Source organism: Pantherophis guttatus, chromosome 1, assembly GCF_059756535.1.
Source record: "Pantherophis guttatus breed Tessera chromosome 1, ASM5975653v1, whole genome shotgun sequence".
Taxonomy (NCBI): Eukaryota; Metazoa; Chordata; class Lepidosauria; order Squamata; family Colubridae; genus Pantherophis; species Pantherophis guttatus.
Window position 1 is genome coordinate 715399 of NC_142063.1, and position 17688 is coordinate 733086.

At 49.6% G+C, this 17688-nt stretch overlaps 3 protein-coding genes and 1 long non-coding RNA gene across 5 annotated transcripts in view; 2 read left to right on the forward strand and 2 right to left on the reverse strand.

Moving 5' to 3' along the window:
* Nucleotides 1–227: 227 nt before the first annotated feature.
* On the reverse strand, nt 228–8225 carry NDUFA7 (NADH:ubiquinone oxidoreductase subunit A7). The gene is made up of 4 exons (XM_034425881.2): nt 8102–8225; nt 4454–4503; nt 1962–2111; nt 228–581 (listed from the first exon to the last, which is right to left on the reverse strand). The coding sequence occupies exons 1-4, from the start codon at nt 8150–8152 to the stop codon at nt 485–487; spliced, it is 348 nt and encodes a 115-aa protein (XP_034281772.2). The 5' UTR covers nt 8153–8225; the 3' UTR covers nt 228–484.
* Nucleotides 8226–9312: 1087 nt separating this feature from the next.
* RPS28 (ribosomal protein S28) lies at nt 9313–10244 on the forward strand. Its single transcript, XM_087893128.1, has 3 exons — nt 9313–9473; nt 9566–9711; nt 10145–10244. The coding sequence occupies exons 1-2, from the start codon at nt 9387–9389 to the stop codon at nt 9686–9688; spliced, it is 210 nt and encodes a 69-aa protein (XP_087749254.1). The 5' UTR covers nt 9313–9386; the 3' UTR covers nt 9689–9711; nt 10145–10244.
* A 964-nt stretch (nt 10245–11208) lies between these two features.
* Nucleotides 11209–15720, forward strand: LOC132709016 (uncharacterized). The gene is made up of 2 exons (XR_015734137.1): nt 11209–11362; nt 14826–15720. It is a non-coding gene; the product is annotated as an uncharacterized LOC132709016 (long non-coding RNA).
* The window catches only part of KANK3 (KN motif and ankyrin repeat domains 3), a 30752-nt gene continuing 26876 nt past the window's right edge, over nt 13813–17688 (reverse strand). For both annotated transcript variants that reach the window (XM_034425883.3, XM_087893118.1), the window contains exons 8-11: nt 17357–17499; nt 17003–17203; nt 15520–15611; nt 13813–14354 (exon numbers count right to left, since the gene is read on the reverse strand). In XM_034425883.3, the coding sequence (XP_034281774.3) occupies nt 14342–14354; nt 15520–15611; nt 17003–17203; nt 17357–17499 (449 nt within the window). In that variant the 3' untranslated portion in view covers nt 13813–14341. The remainder of the gene's footprint in view (nt 14355–15519; nt 15612–17002; nt 17204–17356; nt 17500–17688) is intronic.

Sequence of the window (17688 nt, forward strand, 5' to 3'; positions counted from 1 at the left end):
AGAAAGGTCGTAAAATGGGGGCATAGCTCACTTAAGAAATGTCTCACTTAGCAACATAGATTCTGGGCCCAATTGTGCTCCTAAGCCAAGGACTCCCTGTAACCTGTTTCGATTCTGTTTTGAATTTATGCTTGTATTTATATGACTGGTGATGCTGCCTCCTAGCCAGAGTCAGGCGAGTTGGGGCGGGGTAGAAATGTAATAAAGAAATGCACTCTTAGCCAACATCTTGTGCCTCCCTTTATTCTGGCTGTATATCTTGAGTTAACAGTTCCAACAGCTGTTCCTCAAATTCTATTTTCCCAGCCCAACAGGCCCCTTAAAATCATGTACAACTTACAATTACATTATAGATGGCATTTATTGAATTAGCCCAGGAGCAGGAAGAAAAAGTCCTTCTGTGTTGCTGCTCGGCCTCCTGGCCAGTGCTGAGGCCGGACCAGCTGCTGTACAGCAACCCAGCCTTGGAGCCTCGGGGGCAGTTTCACAAATAGGGCTCGTCCTTGGACAGTTCCCACTTCCGAGGGGGGACGCCAGGGGTCACAGGCAGCTTCTCCGTCCTTGTGACGGAAGAGTCCGGGCTGTGGGTCAGAAACGGGAGAGTTAGGAGGCTGCACGGACACCTTCCCCAAGCTGGAGACGTCCCCAGGCTGTAAACTCGGATTAAAAAGAGCCAGTTCGGTCTAGGGGTTAAGGCACCAGGCGAGAAAGCAAGTAAATTCTAGTCCTGCCGTAGGAATGAAAGCTGGCTGTGTGATGTGACCAGGTGACAGTGAGTTCTATTTCTGCCTTAAATATGAAAGCCAGTCACCAGGTGACAGTGAGTTCTACTCCCGCCTTAGGCATGAAAGCCATCTGGGTGATTTTGGGTCAATCTCCAGGAGTTCTAGTCCCATTTTAGGCGTGAAAGGCTAACCAGAATCGCCTTGTAGAGGAGGTGGGCAGCGTAGAAATTTAATAAATGTGATAAAATAAATAAGAGTGGTTGGGCCAGTTCTTCCTCCTCAGTCCAGCCCACCTCACCTGGTGGTTCCGGGGAAAACAGGAGAAGGAAGGAGTATTAGATTTTGTCACCTTGACTTATTTATAAAAATAATAAAGGCGGCGTATGAAATAAATATAAGCAATGTTGCCCCCTTAAGAGGAAGCCTCCCGTTCACACCTCCGAGAGGGATCTGTTCCTCTCACCTTCCCCCTCTCCCAGGAGCTCTGCAGGCTGAGAAAAAGGCAGGGAAGGCATATTGGTGACCCCCTCAGTTAAAGACTTCTTTGCCCAAGTTGCCCTGGGGAATATTCCCCCTCCTCCTGGAGGTGAGGCAGACCCCCTCCCCCCCAATTCTCCTGGTCTCCTGTAAAGGTGCAAAAACCTTCCCTTCACCTTTCAACTAATTTTTAACAGTGCTCTTAATCATCCTTGCCTCCTCTTCTTCTTAAATTTTAACTTTTATATATCTCATTATGTAGTAATTATTTTACGGCACACCATAAGGGAGAAGGGCGGTTTCCAAGCGTGATAAATTAAATACGTAAAAGGCCTCCAAAAGGCTTCCTGTGAAAGAAATCTTGCCGGGAGGAGAGGAAGCCAGACCTTTTCCGGATGGACTCTTTCAAGGCCTCCTCGGGAGGAGAGAAAACTTCACAGCTTTTGGGAACCAAGCCAGGGAAAATTGGGGGGAAAAGGCCTTTAAACACCCCCCACAAGGACGTTCCTATTGCAAGAGGTGTCGGCTTTTAGCATCCTTTTGGAAAACGCCAAAATAGCTCAAGAGCTTTGGAGGCTCAGCCAGTCGGGTCATTGTTCAGAAGCCGGAAATGGCGACGACAAAACAAGGATCTGTTTAGCTGGGCTCCACCTGACGCTTCCCTAAGAAGGAACTTTCCAGAAGGGAGGCTCTTTTGCGAAAGAGGCTGCGCTCTTTGAGGCCGTCGGATCTCCGCAGGTATCGCCGAGGGGGGCCTACCTTCCCTCTTCCGCTCTGGGGGCCAACTTCTTCTGAGCTGACATGAGGACAATGGGCGGAAAGGACTCCCTGCGCCCGTCTCTGGTGCAGTAGTAGTTGTCGGCTAGCTTGTGGCTGGGTCCCACGGGGAGGCGGGGAGGCGGCTGGGTCCTACCAAGCAGGAATCGGAAGGAGACGATCAACGCGTGAAAAGGAAACATGGAAAAATCAATTGGAGGCACTTGAAGGAATGTCCTGGTTTGACCGGGCTAGAAGCAAGAGGCTGCATCCTCTCTGCAAAGAGTGGGCCACATCCTTCTCCAGGGGTCACAAAAGGGACTTCTAAGGTGGGGAGGGGTCTTGAGATGGACTCAGACCCTGCACCCACTAAGCGCCTAGTGTTTGAACCAGCCAATTACAGGGAAAAATGAAATTTCATTTTAATGAATGCCGATGAGCGCACATTCAAAGCGACAATAAAGTTATTATTCTATTCTAACACTATCAGGCAATGCCAGCCGTCATAACTGGGCATCTGTGGAGATTCTCAATCATCCCGGTCATGGTTGTTCCAAATATATTTTCCCAAAATCAAGAAGAGAAACAACCTGGAACTGAGGAGGAATTCCCTGACAGGGCAGACAATTAACCAGTGGAACAACTTGCCTCCAGAAATTGCGAATGTTCCAACCTTGGAAGTTTTTAAGAAGAGACTGGACAACCATTTTCCTGCCTCAGCAAGGGGTTGGACTAGAAGACCTCTAAGGCCCCTTCCAACTCTGTTGTTCTGTTCTGTTTAATTCTAATTCTAATTCTAATTCTAATTCTAATTCTATCCCATCCCATCCCTATCCCTATTCAAAAGGCAACTGGACTTTCTTGGGGTTTTTTCCCTTGAAAACGTTTCTTCAGTTCTAACTGAAGTTCTAACTACAGTATTGAGTTAGAACCGAAGAAGCTTCTTGGGTGAGGAGCAAAACATTTTCAAAGAAAAAGAAAAAACAAACAAACAAGGAAGTCTGGTTGCCCTTTTTGAAAAGCACCTTTGGGACAATGAACAATGGGCCAAACTGATCAATGCCCTTGAGCCGAGTGGGCAGTGTGATACAGGGCCGCATCCAAAGCATTCAGTGGTCTTCCGAGTGGATTCCTCTGGGCTGGGCTGTCCCTGATGGCCTTCCTGGAGACTGGGCTTTGCCCTCTGGCCTGGGGGATCGGAGTTGTGGAGCCCATAAAATGGTTGTGCAGGTAGACCTTCACTTATGACTCTTATTCAGTTCAATCAGAATAGAGCCAAAGGTGCTTTTTTCAGGAGGAAACTTGAATTTCTTATTTTTTTCATTAAAGACGTTTTCACTTCTCGTTCAAGAAGCTTCTTCAGCTCTGACTGGAGACTTTTAGCTGTGCCCTCTGGGATGGACACCCTTCGAATGATGTAGGAACAGATTTCCAGAAAAATTGAGGCCTGTAGGAACCATTGTTGTAGACCAGAGACAGATGATGTCCTCAGCAATTCCAAGAAGGCTTCACCCCCATTTGCACCACTCAGGTGACCCTGAGCACACAGGTAAACCTCCAGGTGGCCTCAACGACCCTCTAAGTCTAAAAGGATGCAAATGACCAGCTGTCTGCAAGGAGTATAAATCCTTCCATCCCCCACCATCCAGTCAGAGCCGAAGAAGCTTCTGGGATCAGAAGTGAAAGGTCTTCAAAGAAAGAATGAAGGAAGTCCTGTTGCCTCCTGAAAAAGCACCTTTGGGACAACCATGACTTGGATGACCAAGAATCTCCATAGACAATTCCACAGGCACCCCTGTTATAAACAGATTAACAGAATTGGGAGGGACCTTGTAGGTCATCTAGTCCAACCCCACCTCACCCCCAGCCCAAGCAGGAGACCCTCCACCATTGCTGACAGATGGCAGCCCAGTCTCTTCTTCAGAGCTTCCAGTGATGAAGCTCCCACAACTTCTGAAGGCAACTTCTGTTCCATGGGTTGATTATTCCCACTGTCAGAAAATTTCTCCTAATTTCTTGGTTGAATCTCTCTCTTTCATCAGTTTCCATCCATTGTTCCTTGTCTGGCCTTTGGGTGCCTTGGGAAATGGCTTGATCCCTTCCTCCTCTCTGTGGCAGCCCCTCAAATATTGGAAGGCTGCTATCCTGTCTCCCCTGGTCCTTCTCTTCCCTTCACTAGACTAGCCATGCCCTGTTCCTGTTATCATTCTTCATGTGTTTTAGCCTCCAGTCCCCTCATCATCCTGGTTGCTCTTCTCTGCACTTTTTCTAGAGTCTAAGGTTATCTAAGGTTCCAATTGTGTAAATGATTTTGGGCAACAGGCACCAGAACTATAAATGGTTTAAATCAGGACATTCTTTCTCCAGTAGCACTGTAACCAACCCCACACACTTAACGGAGGCTTTTAAACTCTCTGATCCGGAGCCGCTCCCTTGTGGAGACTTGAGCCACGGCTGAAGTACAGAGCTTTTTCTAACGTCCTGCCGAGAATTACCTTTTGGAGATCTCTGTGTAGCGCAGCTGCAGTGTAGCTTGGAGGTCTCGCTGTTGAGAGAGAGAGAAGAATAGAATAGAATAATAGAGTTGGAAGGGACCTTGGAGGTCTTCTAGTCCAACCTTCTGCGTAGGCAGGAAACCCTACACCCCTTCAGACAAAGGGTTATCTAATCTCTTCTTGAAAACCTCCAGTCGTGGAGCAATGAGTGAGAGTGTGAATGAGTGAGAGAAGCTATTCATCTAAAGTGCAATATCTCAAATGCAAAAAAAACAAAACCCCAACTCTCTGCAGATACAGTTCTACAAAGGAATCACAGAGTCTGTCATCTGAACCTCTTGTTAACTGTCTGGTTTGGCACAGCAACCAAACAGGACAGACCCAGACTTCAACGGATAGTTAGGACTGCAGAAAAAACAATGGCAACCAGCCTGCCCCATTAAGAATCTGTATACTGCATGGATCAGAAAGAGGGCTGAGAAAACATCTACAGACCCCCTCACATCCTGGACATAAATTGTTTAAAATTCTTCTCCACTCTGGATGCCGTTAAAAGGGCACTGCATGCCAAAACAATGAGGCACAAAGATAGTCCCCCCCCTCCCTCCACTCTGCTGAACACCTGACTCCCACAGCACTGTCTTAGGCCTAAAGATATTTTACCGATGTAGTAGGGCTGCACTGCTATCATCCTTCTCATTGACTAGTACCTTCTATTGGCATCTATGCTTTATCTCTTGTTGTATTGTAGAAAGTCAGCACCTCCCACCACCTCCTAGAACAGTGTTTCTCAACCTTGGTAGCTTGAAGATGGGTGGACTTCAACTCCCAGAATCCCCCAGCCAGCGCTGCTGGCTGGGGGATTCTGGGAGTTGAAGTTCACCCATCTTCAAGCTTCCAAGATTGAGAAACACTGTCCTAGAAGAATGAACTATTTTGAGGAATATTAAAAAAAGGCAGAATTTTATATTTCCCTAAATGAGAAATGGAGAAACATGTTTTTTAGAGGCAGGAAGCAGCCCCCAAGTCTTTCTTAATAGCCGAGACCAGATGCCAGCACTTAAGAGATAACGAGCTTATTGAAAAAGGAAGGCATGCATCTAGATAGCTCTATTCATAGGCAAAGCAAATACTGCAGACAGAAATCCTTTCAAGACAGGATATTTTGAAACTCCCTGCAGCAAAGTCTGAACAAAGGCAGAAGTACAGAGCCTTGGTAGTACAGTGGTCTAAAGCACCCTGTTATTAAGACCAGCTGCCTGCAATTACTGCAGGTTCGAATCTCCCCAGGCTCAAGGTTGACTCAGCCTTCCATCCTTTCTAAGGTAGGGAAATTGAGGACCCAGTTTGTGGGGGCAATAAGTTGACTTTGTATAAAATATACAAAAGGATGAAGGCTATTGCTTAACGCATTGTAAGTCGCCCTGAGTCTCCGGAGAAGGGCGGCATATAAATCAAATTAAAAAAAAAAAGAAAAAGAAGGGTAGGATTAGCCCTCACTCAAGATCCAACACAGGAGGAAAGCCATTAAGAGACAATAGGAATTGCCCAACACCCTTTCAGGACACAAGCCCCTTCACTGCATCAACCCAGAGCAGCCCAAACTTCAACCAAACCTGGGAGCTCAGACAAACACCTAGGATTTGCATTCCCTCTTTTGCCTATAGAGCCAGCTATGACCCCTACATGACCCCATGGGAATCTGGCAACAGCCAATAGAATGCATGTTCTTGCACAGGAACAGGAAGCTCAAGTGCAAAGCCCAAGAGAAGGTATAACCCCCCCTACTCTCAACTCCACGTGGTCAGCTGCCTAGAACCCATGTGGTTCTGCTTCATCATTAAACCACCTTTCCAATCAGCCTCCATTGACAGCTTCCAGTGTCTTTCTTTCCCGGCTTGGAACTGAACCAGATGGATATTTCTTCCCATGGTTGTAACTATGATCTACGATCTATGGTCTACCACTCTGTTGCTTGTATGTACAGTGAGAGCTTCTGCACCGGAGACAAATTAATTAATTAATTAATTAATTAATTTTTTCAATTTGTATACCGCCCTACTCCCTAAGGACTCATTCCTCGTGTGTCCAACCACACTTGGCCAATAAAGAATATTCCATTCTATTCTATATCTGAGCCGCTACATTCCTAGAAACAGTTCAAAAACACAAAGTCTATTCAAGTGATAGAATAAACACAGACACCCTCTCAACTGAGCGCCGTTAAATAAGAATACAGGTAGTCCTTGACTTACAACAGTTGGCTTAGTGACATTCAAAGTTACAACGGCACTGAAAAAAACTGACGTAGGGCCATTTTTCACAGTTATGACCTTTGCAGCCTCCCCATCGTCACGTGATCCACATTCAGACGCTTGGCAACTGGTTCACACATATGACGGTCGTAGGGTCCCAGAGTCACGTGATCCCCTTTTGCGACCTTCTGATGTGCAAAGTCAATGGGGAAGGCCAGGTTCACTGAACAACTGTGTGGCTAACTTATCCACTGCAGTGATTCACTTAACAACCGAGGCAAGAAAAGTCGTAAAATGGGGCTCAATTGGGGTCGTACGTCGAGGACTTCCTGAAGTTTGGTGTAAAGCGCAATTAATCCTCTGCCATTCAGAATAGCTCTGGACAGAGAGATGGGAGGGGCATGTAAATTTGACAAATAATAATCCTGCTCCCAGTCCAGGAAAATCAGTAAAACCCCTAAAATTATGGCCAGGGGGTGGGAAGACCAAATAGCAGATAGAGATGCCCTTCCTTCCTTCCTCTTCTTTTTCTTTCTCTTTCCTTATTTATTTTCCTTCCTTCCCTTTTGGAAAGGAGGAGACCCCTTCCCTTCTTCCCTTCCCTTTCCTTCTGGAATAGACCTTAAAAGGCATAAAGCAGCTCCTGGCACCTTTCACCCGAGCCTCTGCTCCTTAGCTCTCATCCCACCATTTAGAAATGTCTTAGAACCGAAGAAGCTTCTCGGAGGAGAAGTGAAACATCTTCAAAGAAAAACCATAAAGTCCAGTTGCCTCTTGAAAAGAAAAAGAAAAAAAAAGCCCCTCTGGGATCATTTAGAAACGTTTATTTACAATTAATAGTTACACCTGGCCTCCTACACCCGAGTTCCTCAAACCTTAAGACTTCAACTCCCAGAATCCCCCAGCCAGCATGCCTCAGAGTTTGCGGAAGTGGGCAGGATGCAAATCTTGCAAATAAATATCCCAAATCCCAAATTTGGAACATTTTAGACTACAACAGAATAACAGAGTTGAAAGGGATCCTGTGGTCATCTAGTCCAACCCCCATAAGTATTTCTTCAAAGGCAGCCATTTTTAAGGTAGGTGGACTTCAACTCCCAGAATCCCTCACCCAGCCACTCTCCGAGAATGTCCCAAGCGGACTGAGGAATTCTGGGAGTTGAAGTCTAAAAGGGGCCACTGCTCGATTGGTCCAACCGGAAGGCCTTTGCCGCGCGGAAACTACAAAACCCAGGAGCCCTCGCGCGGGGAAAAGGGCGGGGTTTAAGGCGCGAGGCCCCGCCCCGCGCTCAGGGTCGCTGGGGATACGCCCGGCGGGGCCGGGCAGGCGTTCGTCGGACCTTCCGAGGAGGCGGAATTGGGGAAAACGGCCGGCGCCCCCGCTCGCCCTTACCCCGGCCAGAAAGTTGCGGATAAGGCGGATGATGCCGGTGGCCGACGCCATCTTGGCTTCAAGGTTGCGCGCTGCGCGGAGCACGCAGGGGACGCCAGGCCCCGCCCTCCGATGGGCGGGGTTACGTGGCACGCCGGAGAGAAGGGCGGAAGAGACGAAGCGCGGCCTCGCGCGGTGCATGCTGGGAGGAGGGGAGAGGGAAGAATGAAAGGGAAGAAAACAAAATGCGGAGGTTTTTTTTTTTTAATACCGGTGTTTTTCTTTCTCTTTTTAAAATGTTATTTTTTTAAAAAAATTTCCAAACTTATTGCCAGTGTTTCTCAACCTGCACACTGGGGAGATGGGAGGACTCCACTTCCCAGAATTCCCCATTCGCTCTGATGCCATTGCTGGCAAGGAAGCCGCCCAGAGTTCACTGCAATAGAGGCAAATAAATACAGGCAATGCCAATCTTCATTCTGCAGGAAGCTGGCTCAGCGCCACTAACAACTATGGATGAATGAATGAATGAATGAACAAACAGTCCTCAACTTACAACACTTCGCTTACTGACAGTTTGAAGTTACAATGGTAGTTATGACCATTTTTCACAGTTATGGCCATTGCAGCATCCCCCGCCCAGGGTCACAGGATAAAAATTTGGACGCTTGGCCACTGACTTATGATGGGTGGCCGTGTCCCCGGGGGTCACATGACCCTCTTTTGCAACTTTCTAACAAGCAAAAATCAATGGGGAAGCCAGATTTATTTCACAAACCGCGTTACACCAACTTAAGTGCAATGATTCACTTAACAAATGCGGTGAGGAACATCGTAAAATGGAGCAAAAGACAAATTTCTCACTTTGCAACATAAATTCTGGGCTCAATTGTGGTCGTAAGTCGAGAACTACACGTAAATTTAAAAAATGTGAATAACTGAATAAAAGCCTCCAAGGCTGGGGAGGGGCTATAAAAATAAAATGAAATGAAATAAAAATTTAAAACTTCGAGTCGCGGGAATAAGCCCTCTCGTTCTCTCTCTGCTGCCCCCTGTGGCCTTGCGCGGCAAGGCAGCCCGTATCCGTGCGGGGGGCGGGGCCGAGCCATCAGCTCCGCCTCTGCAAAGAAAGCCATAGGAAAAAAAAAACAACAAACAGCTTTCCCGCGCGGGGCCTGCCGGGAAGGAGCCCCTCGCGCGGAGAGCGGACCTCTCGCGAGACTTCCCGCCGAGGCTATATAAGGGCGCGGCCCGAGCGCGGGGATCTTCTTCCGCTTCCGCCGCCGCCGCCGCCGCCTGAGCAGCCATGGACACCAGCCGCGTGCAGCCCATCAAGCTGGCCCGCGTGACCAAAGTGCTCGGCCGCACCGGCTCCCAGGGGCAGTGCACGCAGGTGGGCGGCGGAGGGCCCGAGGGGAGGGGCGGGGCGGTGGAGCCTCCAGCGGCGGCGGCAGTCTACCTGACGTCCTTCTCTCTTTCTCTCAGGTGCGCGTGGAGTTCATGGACGACACCAGCCGCTCCATCATCCGCAACGTGAAGGGCCCCGTCCGCGAGGGGGACGTCCTGACGCTGCTCGAGTCCGAGCGAGAGGCCCGAAGGCTGCGCTGAGGCCCGCGGGTGGGGGGGGCAGGGTAAGAGGCGGTGGGGGGGCAAAAGGGTGGGAGGGGGTGTAAGGGGAGGGGTGGGGTCGAGAGGAGGAGGGGGTCGTGGGGGTAAAAGAGGAAGGGTGGGGGGCAGGGTAAGAGGCGGGGGGGCAAAAGGAGGGGAGGGGTGGGGTCGAGAGGAGGAGGAGGGGTCGTGGGGGGTAAGGGAAAGGGTGGGAGGGGGAGGTAAGGGGAGGGAGGCTAGAGGGGGGGTCGTAAGGGAGGGGGATAAGAGTGGGGGATGGGAGGGGGCCCCGGGGGGGGATCGAGAGGGGAGGGGGGTTTAGAGGGAGAGGGGAATAGGGGTGGGGGGTGTTAAGAGGGTTGAGAGGCAGGGTACTGGGGGGGTTAAGAGGGGGGAGGGGGCTCGTGGGTGGTCGATCTGACAGTACCTGACTGCCCCCCCTCTCTTTCCCCACAGGTCGAAGGACGGAGAGCCGCCTCTTGTTTCCCCCACCTGCCTGGCCAACCAGTGATGAGCCACCAAATGTGTGGAAATAAAAGAAAATCTGGGTTTTTGACCTCGGCCTCAGGTGGATTTTTTACTTTGCTTGAAGATTCCCGCCCCCTCCTCTGTTTTGGGAGTGGGTGTCCACACATACACACCCCGCCTTCAGTGGGAAAGAGGGGGAGAAAAGGGAATAATGGAGGAAGGGACCTTGGAGGTCTTCTAGTCCAACCCCCTGCTCAAGGAGGAAAACCTAGACCATTTCAGACCAGTGGCTGTCCAGTCTCTTCTTAAAGCCTCCAGTGATGGAGAACCTACAACTTCTGATGGCATGTTGTTCCATTGGTTAATTGTTCTCGATGTATGGAAATTCCTCAATCCTAGTTTGGTTTCTCTCCTTGATGAATCAGAATAGAGCGGGAAGGGACCTTGGAGGTCTTCTAGTCCAACCCCTTGCTCAAGCAGGAGACCCTAATTAATTTCAGACAAGTGGCTGTCTAGTCTCCTTAAAAACCTCCAGCACCCACAGCTTCTGGTGGCAGGTTGTTCCACTGGTTAATCTCACGGTAAGGAAATTTCTCCTTATTCCTAGGCTGGTTCTCTCCTTGATGAATCAGAATAGAGATGGAAGGGACTTTCTAATCCAAGCAAGAGACCCTGTACCATCGGTCTCTCCTTGAAAACCTCCAGGAATGTGGCTCCCTGCAAAGGGAGATGCAGGACGGTCATTATTTTAGGGCCTTACTTTCCTCTGCTTTGCTCTTATCCTCTTATCGTCCCAACCTGAAGATCAATTGCATATTTCTGGTGATTTTCTGGAGAATTCTTTCAAGGTTTTATCCTCAAGCTTTTTGGAAGCGGTTTGCCATTTCCTCCTCCTGAGAAGGGCCGGTCTGAAGTCACCCGGCTGGCTTTGTGCTCAAAGGGGAACTGGAACTTGCCCCCTAATTCAGGGCCTTTAATCCCAACACCAAATTGGTTTCTCTACAGTTTGCATCCTAATTAATATTCAGTCCTTTAATTTAGCCCCATTTTAGAACATAGAATGACAGAGTTGGAAGGGACCTTGGAGGTCTTTTAGTCCAACCCCCCCCCCCTTCTCAAGCAGGAGACTGTAGACCATTTCAGACCATTGGCTCTCCAGTGTTCTCTTAAAAGCCTCCAGTGATGGAGCAGCCACGATTTCTGAAGGTAAGCCCTTCCACTGGTTGATGGCTCTAAACTGTCAGGAAATGGCTATTTAGTTCTAAGGGGAGGAGAGAAAATCTTCTTTCCAGAGGGGCCGGGTATGGAGTGAGCTGGAAAGGGGGCAGAGAAAGGCCTCCCTCGAATGATGGGGAGCATGTCCAGGCCATCCAAAGGGGTCCCATCGCTGGATGTGGCAAGGACAACTTGGCAGGAGAGAAGAAGGCCCTTCCTGACTGGAGCAGGGACTGGAGGTTTCAGTCATGGTGGCTGGCTGGAGGAATCTGGGAGTTGGAGTCCAGCTGCCTTCTGCAGGAAAGGCTGCTTTGTAGGAGGGAGGGGAGTATTCAGGGAACACCAGATCCCATCTTCCACAGAGGCAGGGCGTGGAGTGAGCTGGAGAGCCTGGAAGGGGGCAGAGAACGGCTTCCAAGAGGAGTGGGAGTGGGTCCTGGCCATCCAAAGGAGAAAAAGTTGGGGGTCCCCTCACTGGTTGTGGGAAAGAGAGGTTGCTGACAGATCAAAAGGCCATCCTGGGCTCCTGATTGGGGCAGGGATAGGAGGAGGCTGGCAGCTCCTCGGGAGGATGGATACGTTGCTTCAGGGGTCTTCCCAGGTGGGGGCTGCTTGCTGCCACCTGGCCCATCTGGTTCTTCCCCGCCTGGCCCTCTCTCTGGGTCTGGGTCTGTCATTGAGTTTGCAGCCTGATGGGAAAGTTTTGGCCTGCTTTGGCAGGAGCACCCGGGAGAAAAACCTGCTGGTGCTAAAATGTTTTAAGAACTGCCTCCCTAAGGGGTTTGTGGCTTCTTCATCGCCACCTCTCAAGGATGGCTTAAGTGGCCCAGTGCAGGCGGTTGGACTAGATGATCTTTGGAGTCATTCTCAAACTCGATTCCCCTCCTGAGGATGGCTTGGATGGCGAAAGAGGATGAGAGAGCCAAGGGGGCGGGAGTCCTCGCCACATCTGGCCCTTAAAATGTCTTCCTTTGGGTGAGGTTTTCCCTTTTTGACAGCTGTTGCGTTGTCTGGGCAGGATTTGTTGGGAGACTGGCCCTTTCAAACTAAGTTAGTCTAAAGTGACAAGAGGATCATTTGGTACCAGTAAAGGAGAATATTTATGGCTTGGGGATGAAAGGAGGGCTCCCTGGTGCTCTCTGAGCTTCCTGTGGTTTTCTTGCAGGCGTTTCATGACCCAACCAGGGAACATCCTTAGTGTTAGAAGGGGGGGGGGGGTTTACTGTCAGTTAATATTCTGCTGTCTTGCTCTGTCAGGGTTGGTGGGGGTGGTGAGAGCAAACCCCGCTCCTCACTAGCACTGATGATGTTACCTACTTTGGGTCATGAAACGTCTGCAAGAAAACGGCCAAGCTCGGAGAGCACCAAGGATGACCTTTGCTAGTCTCATTTCTGACTTAACATTTGATTAAAAGGCACCAACTCACAAACGTGTCTGCTTACTAGTTTGCTTCTAATTTTCGGCACATTCAATTAGTGCCGCCTTCTCCAACATTCCCCAGAAATTCTGGCTTTTAACCTCGGGAGCCGTCAACACATGTGAAGGACGCCATTGGGGGAAGGAGGGGGCCTGTGTTGTTTGTAGCTGCGTGGCATCAAAGCTTCACAAACGTCTCGCTCAGCGGATGCGTCTTTATTGGAAAAACTGAGTTGGGGTCACACTCCTTGCTGATACGCCTTGTGGGGAGGAATAGGGCGAATCTGACCTCTAGCAAGGCCCCCGTTTGAAACAGCTGAATGGTATGGAGACTGGATTTAACAGCCACTTTAGAAAATTTGCTCAGTGGAATACAGGTAGTCCTGGGGGCCCTTACGATCATTAGTTGTGATGTTCATAAAATGAGTCTTCTATCTGACCCACTTTTACCTGGAGGTCCTTAAGCAAATCATGATTAAATGACACTGCAACACTGCAGTTAAGCAAATGTTGGTACAGCCAGTTTGCAATGAGGCAATTTTTGCCAAAAAAACAGGAAGCAAATGCCCGTTTTCAGGAAAAAAAAAAAAGTCATAAATTGAGGTTATGTGGTGGGTGGGATGCTGCAAATGTGGAGCGGCTATTGAGCCCCCAAAATGCGGCCATGTATTGGTGGCACCAGTGGCCATCAGGTCTTTGCAAATGTGTCTCATAAGTACCTTTTTTGGGGGGCGGGGGTGTCTGTCGTAACTTTGACAGATTGCAAGTCAAGGGTTTAAAAGTTACCTTTCACGCCCTCCAACTTAGTTCATTTGGAAATTATTCCAGGGACCACCTGTCTCGTTTCTCTTTCTTTTGTGTGCTAATTGTCTCAGCGAGTCTGGAGCCATCTTTAAAATCAAGACCCACCACGAATATTTTACACCCAATGGCCTGTGAATGAATTGCCTGAAATGTCCGGCAATATCCTCTCTCCCCTCCCAAGTTTGACTCGACCATCTGCTGGAATCGCCTGAGACAGGAATAAAAGTGTTACGGGATTTTATTCTAGCCAGATAAAAATTGGGATAGGTAGTTTCTAGTCCTCATGGAGCACTCCACCCAGTTTTGATTATACGGTTGGAGATTTGCCTGGCGGATGCCTCCCCCCTCTTCCCCTCACTTGGGAAGAGGCCTTGGCCCCCAGCCCCCGCTGTCCAGCTTCGCTCCGTGTGCGCGGAGCGAGAATTTTGCACGCGGCAAGTCTTTTTTTTTTTTGCACGATAAAACAGGTGACTGCTTTTCCCTGATGATTTCCTGTGGGTGGGACTGAGGACACGGTCAGATTGACCAGGTGGGTGGCCCAAAATAGTGAAGCTGGCCCAGGGTGAGCCTCACCCCGAAGGGATCCCAAGCGCCCGCCAGAGCATGTGCAGGGAGAGGTTCGTAGTGGTGCGGGAAGCATCTCCTGGAGTTGGGGGCTTTCTCTTGGGTTGCGGGTCCTTCTGGCCAGGGGGAGGCAGCTGCAGGCAGGATAGGATGGTTCAGCTGCCTAGGATTGCAGCCGAATTCTGTCACGGTCCCGTCCTGTGAACAGAGACAAAAACAATTGTTTAAGAGGCTGAATCCCGATTTTGTCTGCAGGCTGTCCAGCCAACGGGGAAAGACCCTCTTGATGTAAACCAGAGCCCTTCAAACTTGGCAGCTTTAAGACTTGTGGACTTCAACTCCCAGAATTCTCCAGCCAGCTATGCTATGCTGGCTGGAGAATTCTGGGAGTTGAAGTCCACAAGTCTTAAAGCTGCCACGTTTGGGGACCCCTGATGTAAGCTCTGTTCAGTTAGGCAAACCAAGGAATTGGCATTCTCTAAAACTTTTGACCCAGCCTCTGCGATTGTGCTTGGTGTCTGTTGTGGGGACTCAGCCTTGGTTCCCCTGCGCAGGTTGAAATCTAACAGGTGAAAAGTCTCTAGCGATTCTCAGTCCTCCAGGTCGTGGTTGCCCCAAAGGTGCTTTTTCAGGAGGCAACTGGACTTTTCTTGTTTTTTTCTTTTGAAGACCCTGCAGACTACAAAAACTGCAAAAACATTACAGACTACGGGAGGCTTTAGTGCACCACTCGGGTGACCCTGAGGACACAGATGAACCTCCGGGTGGCCTCAAGGACTCTCCAAAAGGATGCCAATGACCAGCTGTCTGCAAGGAATATAAATCCTTCCATTCCCCACCCTCCAGTCAGAGCTGAAGAAGCTTCTCATCTGAGAAGCGAAACGTCTTCAAACGAAAAACCAGAAAGTCCAGTTGCCTCTTGGGAAAAAGCACCTTTGGGACAACCATGACTGAGAATCTCTACAGATTTTTAGCTATGCAATTTGGGATGAACCCCCTTTGAATGGTGTGGGAGTTAGGAATGGATTTCCAGAGGAAAAAATTGCAGACTACAGGAGCCAGGTGACCCTGAGGACATAGGTAAACCTCCAGGTGGCCTCAACGACCCTCCAAAAGGATGCAAATGACCAGCTGTCTGCAAGGAGTATAAATCCTTCCATTCCCCACCATCCTGTCAGAGCTGAGGAAGCTTCTCAGATGAGAAGCGAAACGTCTTCCAAAGAAAAAGCAAGAAAGTCCAGTTGCCTCCTGAAAAAAGCACCTTTGGGATCTAACAGGTGACAAATCTTGAGTTCCAGAGAAACTAAGGGAGGAATGCTGGCTGTTGGGGAGACCTGGAGCCCTGCAAAGGAGATGCCCTCACCTGTCTGCAGACTGTGTGAGGTGGGCGGATATCAGAGCTGCGAGGTTGTCGTGTCCGGCCTCCACCGCAATGGCCACAGCATCGTTGCCGTCCTGTAAGAGAGTGTTAAGCAAGTTTGAGTGGCGGCTGGACCACAAAGGGCAGTTCTGTTTCCAAAATTAAAAAATAAATTAGTCTAGCAGCTATTCATTTTTATGAAAATGCTTAATTCTCTTGATTCTGCTCCTTGATATTTGAATATGGAAACCCCCCAAGTTTTAATGACTTTCAGGCTTTTGAGGCGATTTTCATTTCCTTCTCACCTTGTGAGGTGGGACAGTGGATCATTAAATCACGGCTGGGAGATCCCTTCCACAGGCGGGACAGAGACAGGTTAAAAGGGGTTCCCTAAATAATTGTACAGGAACTGCTCGACTTGCCACCACAATGGAGCCTCCGCCCATAATGGTCGTACGGTGTGGGATAGCCGTAAAGCATGTCACCTGTGTGATCGACTCAACTTTATGCCCATTTTTGTGGTGGTTATAAGGCATCCATCGTGGTCGTGAAGTGAGCACCAGAGCTTATTACGCAAATCCATTCTTTGCTATGAGCCAGTTTTGCTGAAAAATGGAAATGCCATTTTGTTTGACAAAAACATATTAAAATGTGGTTGCAAGAGCCGGGATGCTGCAAACATCCGAAAGGCAGCCATGGGATGGTGGCGGGAGGGTGATGGCCACTGACGCTTCAGAAGCGGGTCGTAAGTACCCCTGGGGAGGCCTGTCGTAGCTCCGAATGGCCACTAAGTAATTGGTCCTAAATCAAGGATATTGATGTTCATTTCATCTAAGAGTTTGTGGTTGGAATTGGGGTGCATTAAACAGCACCATGGCCATGTGGGTAGAGGGCTGAATGAAAAGCTACTGCAAAGTCTTAGTTCCCAGAACTTTAAATTGAAGGAAAACTAGAAATTTTGGGTCCCCCCCCCCCAAGAGTTCAGCTTTGGAATTAATGCCAAAATAGGAAACTAGAGAGGAGAAAACAACATGGATGAAGATTTTTTTTTTATTTTTTTTTACAAAAGATGATCCTTTAAATACTTTTCCTATCTTTCTTTCTTTCTTTTCTTTTATTGGATTTGTATACCGCCCTATTCCCAAAGGACTCAGGGTGGTGAACAGCCACAGAATAGCTCAGTGGCCCCTGATCTTTCTGGTTCTGCGGATGGGGGGCAGGAGAGAGGATGGTTTCGCACACAGGCCCATCACTTCCACAAATGCAGTTTGCGCATGGGCTCCGTTTTGGGTTGCGGACTGGGGGTTGAGGACCCCTGACGTAGCTTATGATGCTTTAAAAAAAAAGTCCAATTCCAAATCGGCATCTACAAAGAGTTAAAAGAGTTTACTGAGTTTGTTAGGTTTGGGAGAGCCTCCTTTGGGAACGTTGCCATGCTGAGGACTAGCGGCTTGAGACAAGGGCCCAGCCGGATGCAGCGACTTACATGATCCACGATGGAGGCGTCGCAGGCAGGCTGCGCCAGAAGCAGCTGCACGGTTTCTGCCCGGCCGTGCTCGCAGGCGCACATGAGCGCGGTGGAGCCCTCCTCGTCCTGCAGGTTGACGTCTGCTCCGCATGCCAGGAGGGCCTCGACCATCTCTTGCCTCCCGTGGCTGACCGCCAGCATCAGCGCCGTCTGGCCGGCCTGCAACCCCAATGGAAACGGGTACAAGGGCTTTGCTTTTGGAGAGAGTGCTTCCGAGCATACCCAGAGCGCCCTGCTTCCCATTGAACTCTCTCCAGTCCCAGAGAGAGAGGGGGGAGGGGAGGGGGGCGCCTTGTCCCCTGAGAGACCTACTTGACTGGCCTTGGCATTGACGTTGCCCAGGTCGAAGAGGTGCCGGACTACGGCCATGTCGTCCTGCCGCTCCATGGTTGCCAGCGCGGCCAACATCAGGGCTGTGTAGCCTGCTTTATTCTGGTGGTTGATGTTGCAGACACCTTATTTTTTTGGGGGGAGAAATTGGTGGTGAGGACATGAGGGGAGAGAAGCCCCCATCAACCCTAAGCGGCCTTTCTGGTCTCCAGTGGCCCACAGGCACCGCATTGGGGAAGGTGGAGATGCTCCCAAAGTAACCGGGAATCGTTCAGGTGAGACTGGTGGGAAGGGGCTTTTTTTGAGGTGGGGGG